The sequence below is a fragment of the Lepidochelys kempii genome, chromosome 21, assembly GCF_965140285.1.
Source record: "Lepidochelys kempii isolate rLepKem1 chromosome 21, rLepKem1.hap1, whole genome shotgun sequence".
In the NCBI taxonomy this organism is placed as follows: domain Eukaryota; kingdom Metazoa; phylum Chordata; order Testudines; family Cheloniidae; genus Lepidochelys; species Lepidochelys kempii.
In genome coordinates this window covers 5830242-5847317 of record NC_136400.1, presented here as the reverse complement: position 1 = coordinate 5847317, position 17076 = coordinate 5830242, and the positions used below count along the sequence as shown (strand labels likewise).

The following is a 17076-nucleotide window of genomic DNA, read 5'->3' as shown; positions in this document are numbered from 1 at the left end:
ATTTCTCAATCAATTAAAAGTAATCTACGTAGAACTATCCCTGCTGGTAACAACGTGGCTTGCTGGGTAGTTCAGACCCTCCCCCTTCGTGACAGAAAACACTGGTGATTTCATTAGCTTTTGCATGCCACAGCTCAGTTACTTGCCTGTTTTCTTCAGTCCCTTTGGAAATTGTGTTTTGTGGGGTCAAGTGTTGCAGTGGAAAATTTTAAGTCCACCCAGGGTAAATTCAGGTTTTGCTTTGGGATCATAGTCCCAGATGGCTCAAACTTAGACGTGTGTTGGATCACAGATTCCTGACTCCATCTCAAAGCATTGAGCGGGGACATGTACATATCTGAACAGCTCACTGGGAAATTGTTTTCCTATCCTATGAAAAATTGTTTTTGAAAACTTTCGAAAGGGGCCCTTAAATTTTCTAACCAAACCCACTCTCCCACCACCCTGCTTTGGGTCAATGGACACATTTCATTTTTTTTTAATGAAACAAAACGTCTTGTACAGTACTCGTTTACATTTCTAAACAGTCATTTCAAACTGGAATTTTTCGTTTTGTCTCAACTGCCCCTTTCCCACAAAGTTCTGGTTTTGAAGAATCAGCATTTTTTATTGAAGTGATTGCTTTAAAAAAATTCCTGACTCACTCTATCAGGGGGACAGATCCTTGCAGTGTCAAATTGCAAGGCCAGTTAACTAGATCTTTCTGTATATAGAAATCCAACTAACTGACCTTGCTAGGTAGCATGTGTCTTTTCCCCTGATTTTCAAGATGAGCACTCAGCTGCACAATAAACGACAGTATGCATGTTACAGGCAAACAGAAGGGAGGTGGTATTCTGTCTGCTCATATCACTTCTCTGTTTTTGCTTTCTCGGCAGTGGGACGCATTCTCTATCCCAGAGCTACAAAATTTCTTAATGATACTGGACAGAGAGGAAAAAGACAAAATTCAGCAAGTCCAAAAGAAGTACAGCAAGTTTAAACAAAGACTGGAGGAGAGTTTGAAAGAAGCAGGAGGAAAACCAGGATAACCAAACACAAAGCACGTATCGTACCAGACTAAGCTAGATATTATTTTTAAAAAGAAGAGACTTCTCAGGACACCTCAGATTTGTCTGACCCTTTCTCCCTGTTCCTCTGTCTGAGGAATGACACACCCACAAAGAGACAAGCGTCACATTTCTTTTCCCTCAGAAATTATCGCTGGATCACAGCCAGTCAGTAAAAAAAAATGGAAAGCCTCTCTTTAAATCCGCAGGCCCTCGATAAACCAAGTAGAGCTGCTGCTTAGCTTTCAGTTGTCTCATTGGGTTGCCAAGCAGAGAAACTTCACGGTAACGGCTGAATGTTAAATAAATAGGAATATCTACTGGGTAATTGTGTTGGGCAGGATAGAACTGCATTTCTTTCACCCTCTTCCCACCAACTTGCTTGTTGGCTTTGTTTTAAGATGCTACGGCTGCCTTGTGTGTGGTTGTTGTGTTGTGTAGTTCTGTCATTTCATAAGTTAGGTGGTGCCACAGGAAGCAGCAGATAAAGCAATGAGGGTTGGTTGCACCAGATCATGTGTGTGTTGCAGCTGCTGTTGATGCCAAAACGGATTGTTGCACAATTCTAAGAGATCTACTGAAACATAAAAAGTCAGATGCCAAGAAGGCTCCAAGTCCACCGTAGTCTGTCCAGTAGGTTTCACTGGGGTTTTACCTACTGTTCATTCTAGGGAATTTTTAAAGAAGATGAAGTCGGAGGAGAGTGAAACTAGGATTGTTTGGTCGGCTAGTCTCCGCGTGAGAGCAAATGCTCCCTACTGCTGAGTGTGGCTATTCTGTGTATTGCCAGTTTCCTACTCAGGGACCAATGTTTTACAGATTTACTCTTTTTACATGTAAAATGGTTGAGGTGGGAACATGGATGATGGTTCAATACAGAAACTGGAGCACAATTTTCAGCCATGCAGAGGAACAGCAACTGCCCAGCCTCCTGCAGCTTTGCTCCTGTTACCCTCGATCACCCAACCACCCACAGAGCCTCCGCATCCTCCCACTGTCCTCCTTCTGCACGTAGATGAGAGGCTGCTAGGTTCCCTGTATGACTACCACCTTGCCATGTGTGGTGCTTAGAGCTGGGAGAATGCAACAAGAATGTCATTACCCACCGCCTCCATTCTTTCTCAGAGAAACAGCTTAGCCTTTTACAAATGGACACTGCTACAGTTGGAAACAACAGTTACTGCTATTAATCCCGTCCTAGCTCCTGGTTCAAGGACTCCAACTTAAAAATTACACTTCAGTCTGGAAAGCTTTAATCTAAGGTGTTACTTTTAACAGGTTATTGTTCCAGTGTTTCCTCTGAGTGCATTGGATTAAGCACTTTGTGTGTAGTCAGTTTCACTCTTTCCCTTGTCTGCATAGATCCTTCGCACAGCAACAAAGGGATGTGTGAAAAGGAAGGAAACCTGATGGTAAAGCCATGGAAAGGGGCAGGTGCAGATAGAAAACCTGAAATGACTTTAAACTGATGACCTGAGTTGAAAGCATCCCTTGAAACTTGTTATATGGTGAAATGATTCCACTTCAAAGGTTCTGCATCCACTAGATGCAAAGTGATGACAGAAGGCAATTTTAAGAGTCTCAGATTTACCTCAGTGCCTTTTTAAGTGTGAAATCTTTACTGTAAAGTTAATGAGGATCCTGGGTTGGGAAGGGCTTTTCTGAAAGGCCTCAGTCACTTTTTCCCCCCTGCCTGTTCTCTGAAGTACTGTAGGGATGAGGCTGATTTTTGGGGGGCAGTGGGGGGAGAAAGGAATTGTCAGTTTCCCCCCAGGGTGACTCTATGCTTGTTTTTTTTCCAGTTTTATATCTAAGTATCTTTTAAATGGGAGAAAGTGACTGCACTGCTTAGCAAGCCTGCCACGGTGTAGAGATACCACTTCATGTCACAGCTGGTAGCATAGACAGGTTTGATAATAGGGCTGCAGGGCAGGGAAAGCCACCTAGCTGTACTGTATTCCTTACCCAGGTGACCTTTAACAACCGTGCGGTAGCAGAGACGGAATCAGGAAATCGCAGGCTTTTTGGGTGTTGGCCCATTTGTAAAATGGGGAGAGTACTTACTGACCTCATACGTACACTGTGAGGTCAATAAGTAATTAGCACTTAATGCTTTTGGCCTTGAAAGCACTATGTACAAATATTGACTGAGCAGAAAGAAGCACACTGTAAAATGTCATTAGTTCTGAGAAGCAAGATCCAGATCTTTTTAAATTTCATCTCATCTTAGGGGCTAGAAGTTTTAGGGGTGTTTTTACTGATATTTTTTTTCCTTCAGTGACCATCCCACCCTCTGGACCCCTAGCATGTCTTTAACGTTTTGTAGAAGGCATGGCTTCTAACGCAATTATGGTGAATGCTGCTGAAAACCTCCTGCAAAGAGGGAGGGCTGTTTTTGTTTTGGTTGGCCATGGGGCATTTAAAGAGAAACCCTTGAAACGCTGATGCAAAAGCACAGTCAATTGACCTGTGCCAAAGGCACAAGCTTTAGACATTATTAAAAGCCCCCTTCCTTCAGATGCGCAAAATACTGCTGGCAGTGCCTTTGGTTAGCATTGTGTTGCCTAGTGTACGTGTGAATTTTTTTTTGTCAGCTGTACAACATGTAAAAACTGTGTATAGAATGGAATAGTAAAGCTTCTGTGGCACAGTGAAATGCATTTTTGCAATGCTGTAATTTATTTTTACTACTCCCTGTTAATTCTGTGGTATTTTTAAAAAAGTCACTCAGCTTTTATGAAAGTTCTGAAACGGTTGGTTCAGATGCAGACTGAGTAAGAGAACGATAATAAAACAGTCAATGATGAAAAATTGTGTCTGTTTTATTTAAAGTTGTCTGGTGCCCCCGTGTGGTGGTCAGTGTGGTGGTCTGCTGCAGTTTCCACGGTAAACATCTGATGAAGTGAGCTGTAGCTCACGAAAGCTCATGCTCAAATAAATTGGTTAGTCTCTAAGGTGCCACAAGTACTCCTTTTCTTTTTGCGAATACAGACTAACACGGCTGTTCCTCTGAAACCAGTGTTTAAAGGGGATCTCAGTGTAAGGTCATTAGTGTTTATAAAACATGTTACAGTTTTTCCCTTATTGAAGTCAGCCAGCCATCTATAAAAGACTACACCCCAATTGATCCTGCAATGGAGGTTATGCCTGTATTTAGCTCATTGCAAGAGCAAATCCTTAAAATAAACTGTCCCCTTTTATATTTACACCAAATTAGTTGCAGGAGTAGGGTCCAATATGGTTTTTACACTGTCAAAGCTCAATGAAGGGGGGAAAACAATCCTAGTTTATTTTTCACAACTAGTCTGTGGTATTAGAAGCCCCTGGAAAGATTATTTTCAAAGAATCATAGAAGATCAGGGTTGGAAGGGACCTCAGGAGGTCATCTAGTCCAATCCCCAACTAAATCATCCCAGCCAGGGCTTTGTCAAGCCTGACAAATATCTCAGGAAGGAGATTTCACCACCCTCTTAATGAAAAAGTTTTTCCTAATATCCAACCTAAACAGAAAGAAGCTGACAACTGAAAACATTTTGCTTTTAAACTACAAGAGGTATGAATTCTAGGCCATGATGTGCTGGAATAGACTTTGTTTAGGTGTTAGACTATTTTCATAAAATAAAAAGCATGGTAACATATATGCAGTCATGCAAAGTCAGCATGTTAAAGATTAGTTTACAAGCCAGCAATTTGGTAACTCATTGGAACGCTGTAGTAAAATATCTGGAAGAGGACAACATTTGAATTTTTTATTGGGAAAAAAATTTGAACAGCTAAAGCAATTACACATTCTTTGGATGAAATCCTGGGCTCATGAAAGTCAACAGCAAAACTCCTATTGACTTAAATGGGACCAGGATTTCACCCCGCAGCTGTATGTAGAACTGGTTATAAATAATGAGATTTGAATACTTTTACACTAGATGTTATTTACTTCTTCCGGCTAAGCTTTGGAGCCTTCTCCAGCCCTTGAATATATTTCCGATGTAGCTGGTATTCCTCTGCAATATAACCAAGAGTCCAACTTAAGTACATCCCAGAGCTAGGTTTTATAATCAAAACATTTACCTTTTATAACTGACACAGTCCATGTCGGCTTAAACTCACCGAGGAGCAGCTTGGCAAGATGGTTGATTTGGTTGCCTTGGATCTGGACCTGAACTCTGTCCTTTGCCCCAGGTAGTGTGTTAATAGTGGCGCTGGCCTGTACTCTTTGCTGGAGAGTGTTGGCAACTAATTGCGGGTCTAGGCCATACAGTTCAAGATTCTTAATAATGGTCACCTGTGGATTTTAGCCGTTGTCACAAGAAGGTTTTCACTTTGTAGATTATTTACCACCACCTACTTAAGAACAGCAGTCATGACCCTATCCTGCTTTTCTGATTAGAACTGGGCATTAAGAGTTTCTCCATTAGTGTCACATAATAGGCTCATACACAAAATCTGATCGATTCTGTACAATCTGTTCTAATGTATAACCCTGGTCCGCTTATTATATATACATACACACTACGAAAAGCACAGCTGGAGGCAAAATATCAATCATTTGTTTGCATTTAAACACAATGTGATGTGCTTGACATTCCAGGGTCTTTAGAAAACATGCTTGATAATTACTGTGCCAGGGCTGTGTTAAGAATTTTAACACCTTTAACACACACTCATCCTCAGAGCTCTATCCTACAGGCCTGAGGGACAGCCGGTGCTCATTAGCACAGAACTACACCAGAGTCCTGTGCCAAGTTGTAGCTGTTTCCCAACTGCCCAGGCTACTGTGACTCACCCGCCCACTTCTCCTTGACAAAGGGCAAGAATGGCTATGCAGAAGCCCCAAACTCCAGCAGGGTCTGTCCTAAAAGTGCTGAACACTTCCAGGATGGACTAAGAGCCAAAGAGATGTTAATCGGCCATACCTCTTCCCTATCCTCTCTCTTTGCCGTTACCTTTTTATTTGATGATCTCTGTGCTATGGTTATGTCAATGGGATCAAGGTTTCCTTTCCTCACAATGGGTTCGTGTCCAAAAAATGTCACCTGGTGGTAAGGCTGCAGTTGTTCCAGACACCTGAGAAAGGTATGGCTTGAGTTTAGTTTGTCAGATACAGCAGGCTGGGCAATAACGTTTTTATTAAATCTGGGATTCCACAGATATGTAGACCACAGGAGCGGTCAAGTATCTCAAAGTTCTGAGCACATATATGAGAATGGTCTTAAATATAAGTTTAAAGATGTGTTAGAGAATAGGTTTATATTTTGTGTGTATGTACAAACAGATAGTGTATACAGAACTAGGTTCTGTTAGACTTGCCTTGTGAATGCTTATCAGAAAAATTATCCCTTTAAGTATTATGTTTCTATTACTAGTCATTTGCAAGGTGGCAAGAAAAGAAAGAATGGAACTTGCACTTTCTTAGTAGTATCTACTAAACTCATTACAAATTAAGGTTTATTTGTAGGTCTTTTTATGTTGACAATAAGGAAGCCACTGCCTGAACTCTGCATCATGTAGTAGTTTAGTTAAATGCTAACTCTGAATCTTTGCAAATGTTAAAGCAGAGTCAGGAAATAAGTCACCTGCTCAGGAGATCATCCCATTTGAGCTTTGAGATCTCGTCTTGCTCCCATTTATCCAACAAGCAGTCGCACAAGATTGGATTCACCTTTACAAAGCTGTAATAAAACAAGCTGATTAGATGCGAGCCTGCCCTATATCTTCCCAGAGATGTGGAAATAGGGCCTATGTTCTCTGCCAAGCATGCCACCATTTGTAATCATTTCCATGATCTGCTCCCGACTAATGGATTTGTTTCAGCTCCCTAAAACTTGGCGACCAATTAATTTAAAAGCTACACTGGCCTCCACACAAGTCCAGTGCACTTGTGCTGTAGGTTTGGTAAATTGGTCAGTGTAACATCATGTTAATTTTTTTAATACATTAACTTTTTGCACTGCACTCAGCTTGACTAGTGAAAATAGATGCACAAATAAGATTAACTTCTACTCACTTCTTGTTTGTTTCATCAACCAACTCATTAGTCTTTACATAGCTGATGATAATATTTCTCACATCACTGCTGGAAAGGATGCTGCCTTTCCTAGAGAAGGAGGAAATCGTTACTATGTTGCATTAAGAAATCAGATGTTCTGAAAACAGTATTAACATTTGGTACTTCTAGAGTAGCTCGCATCCTGAGGATCGCCAGCGGCCACCAAAGGCTGTTTAAATTACAACAGCATGCTACTCCAGCCCTGAATCGGGGGCACAACAATGTCTCAAGTCACCTCTGCTGCCCCCGTGCTGGGCTGAAAGTTGTGTGGCACGACAGCACAGAATCTCACCCCTGACAGTAATAAGGCAGCTGTTTAACAGCACATGACAATTCTTCTCCTAAACTGCTGGGTAGTAAGGTAGAACGTGCTGTATCCCCTTGAAAATTCAAAGGGAACTGACGTAAAGAGACTGTAAATACCCAGTCTGGAATTTGGCTAGGTCACCTGAGTTATCACACCTCTACAGGTAAACAGTGCTAAGGGATTCTCTGGTGATGAAGCGTCAAGGCCTCAATTCCTCTCGGCCAGGCTATGTCCCCACCAACAGCCAAGTGCTCCTAGCAGCATGCTCTGACATTGCTTCAATACTGACAGGGAAGGTGCTGACGACTCAACTATCCCCACTCCCTTTGGCACCTGGCCTAGGTCCTCCCTCTACATCTCCTATCTCAATGCTGGCTTTATCCTATCTTCCTTACACTTACTTGTGTCCCGACTCCTGGAAAAGTGGAGCCATTTTGGTTGAGACGCCATAGAGTGGTATGATTTCAGGAGCATGGTACAGCTGATCTTCGTCTCCACATTTACTCTCTGGAGCCGTTGACACAGCAGAGAATGCTTCAGGGACAACAAATGACTTAATGCTGAAATGCAATAGAGAAAACAACAGAGGGAGTTCAGTTTCACAATAGTTTCCTGGGTGAGGAAGGATGGGGTGACTGTTTAGCTCTTCCATTAGCCTCCAGCTTCTCAGCACTGTAATAGTCCTCCCACAACAGACACTCTGGCCCACACCCTCTCTCCCCTTTCCTGTCTATACACTCCAACTGCCTACTGGTGCAGAACAGTTTACCCACCTCTTGGGTGGAATGTGGCAGCTATTTTACAGTGTATGAGACCCCTACATAACAGTTCAGGACCAGTGAAGAATATCATGGCCATTTAAATGGGAAATTGAGGTAGACAGACTAACTACCTGAGGTGAAATTTGGTTGACATCCCTAACTCAGATGAAAAAAAGCAGCGAGATCTTGTTAGATCACATTTTATCTCTACCAACTTCAGTGCAATTAGTTACAACTTACTCAGAGTGTTTCCAGTCTATGTGCACGATACTCTCCACCCCTCTGTTCAGCTCCTTCACTTGGACAATCTTCTGCTGTTGCATGTACTGCAGGAACTTGGAGAGCTGAAGGGGAAACATGAGGCAGAAATAATGGGAAAAGTCAGGAACGCTGCCAGTGAACCCAAGCCATCCAGTCTCTGCTTTGGGATCTGCATGATCATCTCAGTAAGTCAGTCACAAAACCAACTCTTCTGCTCCATAAATATAACCACCACCCCGCTGGTGGTACTTTGTATGCTCAGTGCAGTCTAGCGTTGAGAGCAAGACACCAAGGGTTCCATTCCTAGCTCTAACCCATTTATCTGAGCATGAGCTTTCGTGAGCTACAGCTCACTGCATCGGATACACGCCGTGGAAACTGCAGCAGACTTTATATACGCACAGAGAATGCAGGACAGTGGGGCGGGAGGAGGTATTGTTTCATATTCTCTGTGCGTATATAAAGTCTGCTGCAGTTTCCACAGTATGCATCCGATGAAGTGAGCTGTAGCTCACGAAAGCTCATGCTCAGATAAATTGGTTAGTCTCTAAGGTGCCCCAAGTCCTCCTTTTCTTTTTGCGAATACAGACTAACACGGCTGCTACTCTGAAACTTGTCATTACTAGCTCTGCAACTGATTTGTGTTGTGACCTTCTTTGGGCCACCTGCTACTCCCAGCTTACAAACATTTTAATTCCTAGCTCTAGCCTATGAGAGATGAGCTGCTAAAATCATGTTAGCATCGAAGAGGAAAACAGCAGGATGGTAATCAGAGTATCCTGGGGGGGGAAGGGTGGGGGGGAGGATCAGCTGGCAGTTAAGGCACTGGAGAGGGACTCTGGAGATCTGGGTTCAAATTCCCAGCTCTGTGACAGATTCTGTGCGACACCATGGGCCAATCGCCACTTCTTTGTGCCTCAGTTTCCTGTCTGTAAAACAGTGTGAAAGTAGAATGAATTATATTGAAATTATAATTCATTAAAGAAATGCTCCTTGAAGGGTTTGTTGAAATATAGTTGTCAGGAAGAGAAACATTAAGGAGTGTGAGACAATGGGTCCTCAAACTAATTAACTTAGAGCTCCTACTGAGCTATGAGATTGGTAAACGTTAGTATACAAATAAGATATGTATGTATATTTGTCAGTTTCTGCTTTCTTTTGTCTCTTATGTTAAATTGGCTTTGGCTCAGCTGTATAAGTAAGTTATCTTGGGCCTCAGAGAGGGGCTCACATCTGGGTACATTAGCAAGGCGCTTTGCTAATAAACAGAGTGGTCTGACAAATTATGTGAGTCCTGAATCTGACTTTGACAATTTGGAGGTTCCACCGAGATGGCAACAGTCTTCACTGGGGCCGTGTGACTCCTGACTGTTCTTAGGACGGCCATGGCAAGCTGGCACCTGGGCACTTGGCCCGAGCGGTCCTCTGCCAGAACGGAAGGGTGCATGACCACAGTGAAGTCTACGCCATCGAACCTGTTGGTTCCCACTCTGTTCTGGTAGGGATCCTGGGATCTGACCTCAGGAATCTGGTCAGGTAATTATTTCTGTGTTTTGTCCAGACTGAGGACTGTCTTGTCTCTGTGTCTATCCATCCTCCCTGTGGTGTGTTTGAGTCTGGGCGCCATCTCTGTCCGGGGATCGGCTGACCAAAGCGTTCCTGTCCCCACGGTCTGAGTGAGTGAAATCCACACAATCGCAGCTGCACCGCGCCTTGGGTAAAACCCTTGGTGTGAAAGCAAGGGCGATTGAGGCAGTAGCCTGAGGGCTCCTTTTGTATGTTGCACCGGGCATCGCTCTGACGAACCCGACTTTCCTTCTTGTGTGATTGGTGTGTAAAGTCCTCCTGTACGGGTAACCAGACATCTAAGTCGGGACAGTTCCCTAAAGGAACGCCGGCTCAGTTTATGTATTTTAGGAAGAGTCCAGACTCCTGTAAATTTCTGGAAAAATGGTCTAGGCTAAGGGGGTCAGGGAGAGTGACTACTACCAGCACTACGCTTCTGTCCCCAGAAGCCTTTACAGCTACTCTGAGGGAAAATGGGCCCTTTTCCCACAGAAATGATCTAAAAGGGACTGCTGCAGGCAGCGAGAGAATCTGATCAAAATTGTTTGACTATTGGGTAATGTAATCAAAATCACTAAAAGATGTAAGGGTGTTCTATTGGAACTTAACTGCCTCAAATGTATAAAGGGAATGTAAGATGTAAAAAAAACAGAGCACTGTGGAAGGGATGTTAAGGGAAAGAAAAAGTGTATCTATCTGTCTGTGTGTGTGTAAATATGTAAAATTCTAAGGACCAGTTGGTTTTGTTTTAAATAATGCCACTAAAAATCCATTTGACTCTTTAATTCAAAGTTGCAAAACTGACAGACCTTTTTGCTAGACACCGGTAATTAGTGTTGTTTGGCTTTGGGATTTGGCATTTAATCCTTAAAAGGTAATTCAATGCTTTACAAAATTTAAAATGTTTTTAAGTTGTGGCTGCAGCAGGGCAGTCAAAATCAGGAGAATAGAAAAAAAAAATTCTGGATTCTTTTTGTTTGTTTTTTTGTTTGTTTTTGTAACAAAATAGCAGATGAGAATTGTAGTAAAAAAAATTAAAAAAAGACAGTGCCCTTCTGAAGCAACAGCAGGGGTGAAGTGCACAAAACAAAAAGAAACAATGTTAGAAACACAGAGTCTTAAAATGGCTCTGAGTAATCAGACCGTCACTCTGATAAAGGTACATGAAAACTCTGTAAGCAAAAAAAGAAATAGTTACCTTATGTAAAAATGGATCTGGATAATGTTATAGAAGTTAAACTATGGAAGGATTGACAGGTTTCAGAGTAACAGCCGTGTTAGTCTGTAATCGCAAAAAGAAAAGGAGTACTTGTGGCACCTTAGAGACTAACCAATTTATTTGAGCATAAGTTTTCGTGAGCTACAGCTCACTTCATCGGATAGAAGGAATGTGTATTTACCCCAGAACATGTGCAGGGTATATTGTAGAAGGCGCAAAAGAAATGCAAACATACCATGCTACTTAATTAAAATGCTATTAGGGCTCCAAAGGGAGCCACAGTAGGTTGGGTTTTCTTTTTCAGATTGCTGTGTGTTTTGGAAGCAGAAGTTAAAAGTAATCAAAACTCTGGTGAAAGTTGATTGTGTCCCTTTTAAGATAGAGTCTCTGAGCTGCTGATGGCTTTAAATCCAAAAGCAGGAAGCGTCTGTCAAAATGTAAATGACCTAAATGATAAAGGAAGGTAAGAACTAGCAGCACAAAGGAGCTGCAGATAAAGGACACACCTGGTCAGCAAACAAATTGTCTAAATAAAAAGGCACGGGATCACAAGAGAATTTTAATAAATTTAATAAGTATCCCTGTAACAACGTATAGTGTGTATGATTTTTGGAAAAACCCTTTAAGGTCGTATGGTAATGATGCTTCTCAGTTACTACCTGTAAATAAAACTTAAAGCTTAACACAGCAGGAAAAACATTATAAACTTGGTCTGCTGTATAAGAAGGAAAACTCAGGGATTTAATGACTAAACAGTGGGATAATTTCCCATAACCCTTAAAATATAAAAGCCCTTGAAACCTGGCCTGCCTATAGAACAAAAACAGGAAAATGTGGGGGCAATTGCTCTGTTTTTCCTGCAATTAACAAGGAAATTTGTAAAAGAAAGTGGTATTATTATTAAGCAATAATCTGTCCCCACCAGGGGGGTGGAAATTGTTTCTTTTGTTTTTAGACTCTACAAGCAAGCTGGTGCCTGCGGAAGAATAACTCAGAATACCATGGACCTGTGTTTTGTGTTGTTTGTCTGTGGTGTTCGTCTTGCTACTAGCATTGTTGTGTTTTAGTGAACAGAAAACCTCATGACATGGGTGGGGGATAGCTTCGAAAGGCTGACCTTGGGGGGAGGAAGGGGGAAGATGTGTATGGGAATGCAAAAGGTTAACTCAGGAGAATCCCAAAATTCAGTGGCCACTGTTAGGATCTTGGGACAAAGACCGAGTAGATGTCTTAAAAGACAAACTCGGCCAACCTACAACTAAATTGGCAAAAGGAGAGGTTGATTGTTTCATGCAGTGGTGGGAAGAGGCAAATCATAGGTGGACAGAATCAAAACTTGCCTCTCTCAAAGATTCTGGCTTCTATCCCACCAGATGCAACTCATTTGACTGTTGTTGATTTGTGCTCCGCTTTCTTTTCTCTCCCGGTTCACTCTGACTCCCAGTTCCTGTTTGCCTTTTCTTACGAGGGGCAACAGTACACATGGACCACACTGCCCCAGGGGTATACTGAAAGCCCGTCATATTTTTCCCAAGCATTCGCCCGAGACCTTGTTTTCCTGTCCAGGTCCACACTAGTCCAATATGTAGATGATCTACTCCTCTGTTCCCCTTCATTGTCTGCTTCTGAAACTGACTCTTTAGTGCTCCTTACTGCCCTAGCAAATAAGGGTCACAAAGCTTCTCGCTCTACACTACAACTCTGTCAAGCTTCTGTCACATACCTCGGCTTTCTCCTCTCCCAGGGTTCCCGTGCACTTTCTCTCACCCGCGTCCAAGCTATCCTTAGCTTTCCCCAACCCCGCTCCCCACGCCAGGTCCAGAAGTTTTTAGGCACGGCTGGATTTTGCAGACAATAGATTCCCCAATATGCCTCCCTCACAAAACCTCTCCAGGAACTCTCGATTCTCTGTGCCTGACCCCATGCCGTGGCCCCCTGAGGCTAATTCTGCCTTTGTTTCCCTCAAACAGGGTTTGGCTTCTGCCCCTGCCCTAGGGCTGCCTGACTATTCTAAGCCTTTTACCCTTTTCTGCCACGAACAATCTGGGTGTGCGCTTGGAGTTCTCTCTCAGATGTATGGAGAAAAGAACCGCCCAGTGGCTTATTTCTCTGTCACTTTAGACCTGTTGCCCAAGGCTTACCCCCCTGTCTGCGTGCTGTGGCTGCTGCAGCGTGCCTAGTCGAAATGTCTGATTCCCTTTTTCTCTGCTCTCCTCTTACTCTCCTGGTCCCTCACTGATCTCGCCCTGCTCCAACACACTGCCCCAGAAACCGAGAAAGAATCCTGGGTTGCCCAAGGTTGCTCTCTACATCCCGATTCTCTTTGGCGCTCGCCTACTGGCGCCTTTGTAGCCCCCTTTTCACTCTACCCGTCTCTGGCCGCCCTGCTACACTGTGTTTCGCATGTCGGAAAGGAGGGGATGGTCTCTGCTGTAACTAAGACAGGATGGTGGGCCCCCCATTTTAGCTCTTTTGCAGCCCGCCACTGTGCAGCCTGTACCATTTGCCAAAGCCATAATATTGGTAACCTGTAAAAGTGGCCCAGGGGTTCCGGGGTCTGCCTCAAGCACTGTTCTTGCATTGGCAACTTGATTTTGTACAAACGCCTAAGTGTCAACAATATGAATTTATATTGGTTATGGTATGTTTATTCTCTGGTTGGATGGAAGCCTTTCTTTGTCACAAGGCTGACTCACTGTCTGTTGCCAAATGTTTGTTAAATCATATTATGCCTGCCAAGGGAATTCCTGCTACTCTGTCCAGGGATCGGGGTACACATTTTACTGGACAACTTGTTCAACAGCTGGACCGTATATTGCATAACACCTGTTGCACTGTCCCTCCCACCCACAGAGTGCAGGTGCAGTTGAAAGATGAAATGGTGCACTTTAGAATAAGCTTGCTAAAATTTGTGACTCTACAGGATTAAGCTGGCCAGTAGCCTTACCATTAGCCCTTATGGACATGAGATCCACTCCATCCCAAAGGCATAAATTAAGTCCCTTTGAAATTGTTATGGGACACCCTATGCGAGCTATGACTACCATTACTCCCGTTCCAGATTTGAACTTGACTCACAGTGTGCTCCTTCAGCATTGCAAGGGACTAATGCAAGCTGTATGTCACTTCCATTCACAGGTTCGAGTCGCCTGGCCCACGGAACCCACCTCCGACGCTTGCCTCAACCACGAGCCAGGTGATTGGGTCTACGTACGGCGCCATCATTGAAAGCACACCTTGGAGCCCCGGTGGAAGGGTCCTCGTCAGGTACTGCTTACTACACAGACGGCTGTTAAGTTATCTGGCATCGCAGCGTGGATACATGCTTCACAGTGTAAGAAGGCACCATCCCCAGAGAACCAATTGGCACCTCAGGACAACGCAGAGTCAATTTTGACTCCAGAAGAAGGGGTAGAGGAACAGTCTGCAATACCTTACAATCTATGCTCTCGTAAGGGTTGCCAGAAGCAGACGAACAAAAAACAAAAAACAAAACAAAAAAATGCAGTAGCGAGCCTAGCGCCTACTGCCTGGTGAGCGTAAAACCTTGACTGCGGTTCCCTCAGTTGAGGTTGTCAGAACTAGAAGAGCCTTGCCTCCAACATGCGCCTCTGCCTGTTCCTCGGCTGCTGGTATCTTACAGTCTGGGGAGACCACGATGACAATTCTTTTATCCAGCAGCAGCAGGTGTAGATAGCTCGGACCCTTAATATTTCTAATTGCTGGGTCTGCAGCCACATCCCAGCCCACTCTCAAACTGGTGTTCCTGTCCTGGCTCTCCCACTCAAGTCCCCAGACCTCACTGGTGGGTCTTGTCCGTTTAACAAAATACGGAACAGCAATGACATTTGGGAAGCGGTGGGAATAAATGCATCTAAATGGAGAAGTGTGGGGGAGGGAAAAGGTCATTGGTGTTGGGTGTGTAATGGGACAGGGCTGGATATGGGGAAAAGCCGTTGCCTTCAGCATATTGTGGCCCATGGTGTATGGGATTATTCAAACAAAACTAAAAAGTGGCGGGCCGGGTATGGAGATATGAATTTTTTCTCAACCTGGGATCAAACAGAGAAATCAATCTCATGTTCCCCCTATAGTAACATTAGTGAAAACAATACAATCTTTCAATGTCATGCAAATAACACTACTCCTTGTAAGGAGAATTACCCTATACCCTTTGGGGGATACTACTCCTCCTTTGCAAACACCTATATGACAAATGGGTGCAACCGACCCTTCCTGGCCTTAATAGGCCATTACTGGGTGTGTGGGACCAGAGCTTATACCACACTACCAGCTAATTGGTCAGGAATCTGTTATCCTGCCCAACTCTTCCCACAATTCCGAGTGCTAGGAACCTTCCCTCGAATGCCTCCGCAATTTCAGGCGAAAAAGAAGGGACTTAACAGATGCCCAATGGTATGTAAACAACATAAGCCCCTTACCCTGGGAAGAGGCCATTGGCGGTTCCTTCATACCATTAGGGGGAGTAATACACCATGCAAAAAGGCTCCTAAGGTTACAAGCAGTAGTTGAAATAAATGGCAAATGAAACCGTAGAAAGTTTAAGAGCCCTGGCCAAAGAAACAGGGGCAATCCAACAGATGGTCCTCCAAAACCATCAGGCATTAGATATAGTGCTGGTGGCAAAAGGAGGGACTTGTGCTCTCATTGGAAAAGACTGCTGTGTGTATATACCAGACAACACCAATGAGGTAATAGATCGTGCTAGCCACTTAAAACAAATCACGTATCTTCCCCACGAAGAGCCAAGTTCTTTATGGAAGTAGCTAAGTAACCTTTTCAATTTTTCTGGCATAGGAAACTGGTTGTTTCAGGGAGCCCTAACTCTCCTGTTTGGAATCCTAATAATTTTTGTATGTTTTCAGTTAGTTTCTTGTTGTATCCAAAATTGTGTCAGGCATGCTACACAGATAGCTGCCCCAAACCAGAGTGCTAATTTGATGATTTTAAATATCACTGATGAACAAAGAGATAAAGAACGTTTGATATGTGGAACCCAGTCATTGTTGGTCATTGCGTAGCTTGACCAAAAGGAGGGATTGTGAAAGTAGAATGAATTATATTGAAATTATAATTCATTAAAGAAATGCTACTTGAAGGGTTTGTTGAAATATAGTTGTCAGGAAGAGAAACATTAAGGAGTGTGAGACAATAGGTCCTCAAACTAATTAACTCAGAGCTCCTACTGAGCTAGGAGATTGGTAAATGTTAGTATGCAAATAAGATACGTATGTATATTTGTCAGTTTCTGCTTTCTTTTGTCTCTTATGTTAAATTGGCTTTGGCTTAGCTGTATAAATAAGTTATCTTGGGCCTCAGAGAGGGGCTCACATCTGGGTGCATTAGCAAGGCGCTTTGCTAATAAACAGAGTGGTCTGACAAATTATGTGAGTCCTGAATCGACTTTGACAACAGGAATAATCATACTTTCTAAGGGCTTGTCTACACTTGAAATGCTTCAGCAGGACAGCTGCAGCGTGTCAGTGTAAACACTGCCTATGTGCCGACTGGCGTCGGTAATCCCACTCCCCGAGAGGCAGTGGCTAGGTCAACAGAATAATTCTTCCATCAACCGAGAGCTATCTACGCTGGGGATTAGGTCAGTTTAGCTATGCCACTCAGGTGTGGATTTTTCACACTTCTGAGAAACAGTCATATTGAATTTTCTAGTCTAGATCAAGCCTAAATTCTTTGGGGGACTATCTCCTAGTTTGTGTATGGACAGTGCCTTGCAAAATGGATTCCCAGTTTTGATTGGTGTTCCCCGGACACAAAATAGTATAGACAGAGCTAGCAATATTTGATGGACCCAGACAAATGATTTCAGGAAAAGTTAGTCTACCAAG

General features: G+C 43.4%; 2 protein-coding genes across 6 annotated transcripts in view; one reads left to right on the top strand and one right to left on the bottom strand.

Annotated features, from left to right (window-relative positions):
• RASSF5 (Ras association domain family member 5) overlaps positions 1–3860 on the top strand; it is a 48897-nt gene extending 45037 nt beyond the window's left edge. The window contains exon 5 of the mRNA XM_073319766.2: positions 879–3860. Coding sequence (XP_073175867.1) covers positions 879–1031 — 153 coding nt within the window. The 3' untranslated portion in view covers positions 1032–3860. The remainder of the gene's footprint in view (positions 1–878) is intronic.
• The window catches only part of EIF2D (eukaryotic translation initiation factor 2D), a 58095-nt gene that overhangs the window by 24241 nt on the left and 16778 nt on the right, over positions 1–17076 (bottom strand). For 2 of the 5 annotated variants that reach the window (XM_073319759.2, XM_073319760.2), the window contains exons 9-14: positions 8404–8507; positions 7804–7962; positions 7054–7143; positions 6623–6718; positions 5993–6113; positions 5118–5331 (exon numbers count right to left, since the gene is read on the bottom strand). In XM_073319759.2, coding sequence (XP_073175860.1) covers positions 5118–5331; positions 5993–6113; positions 6623–6718; positions 7054–7143; positions 7804–7962; positions 8404–8507 — 784 coding nt within the window. Of the gene's footprint in view, positions 1–4784; positions 5074–5117; positions 5332–5992; positions 6114–6622; positions 6719–7053; positions 7144–7803; positions 7963–8403; positions 8508–17076 lie in introns of those variants that run through there. The other 3 variants (XM_073319757.2, XM_073319758.2, XM_073319761.1) reach the window with 3 other exon arrangements.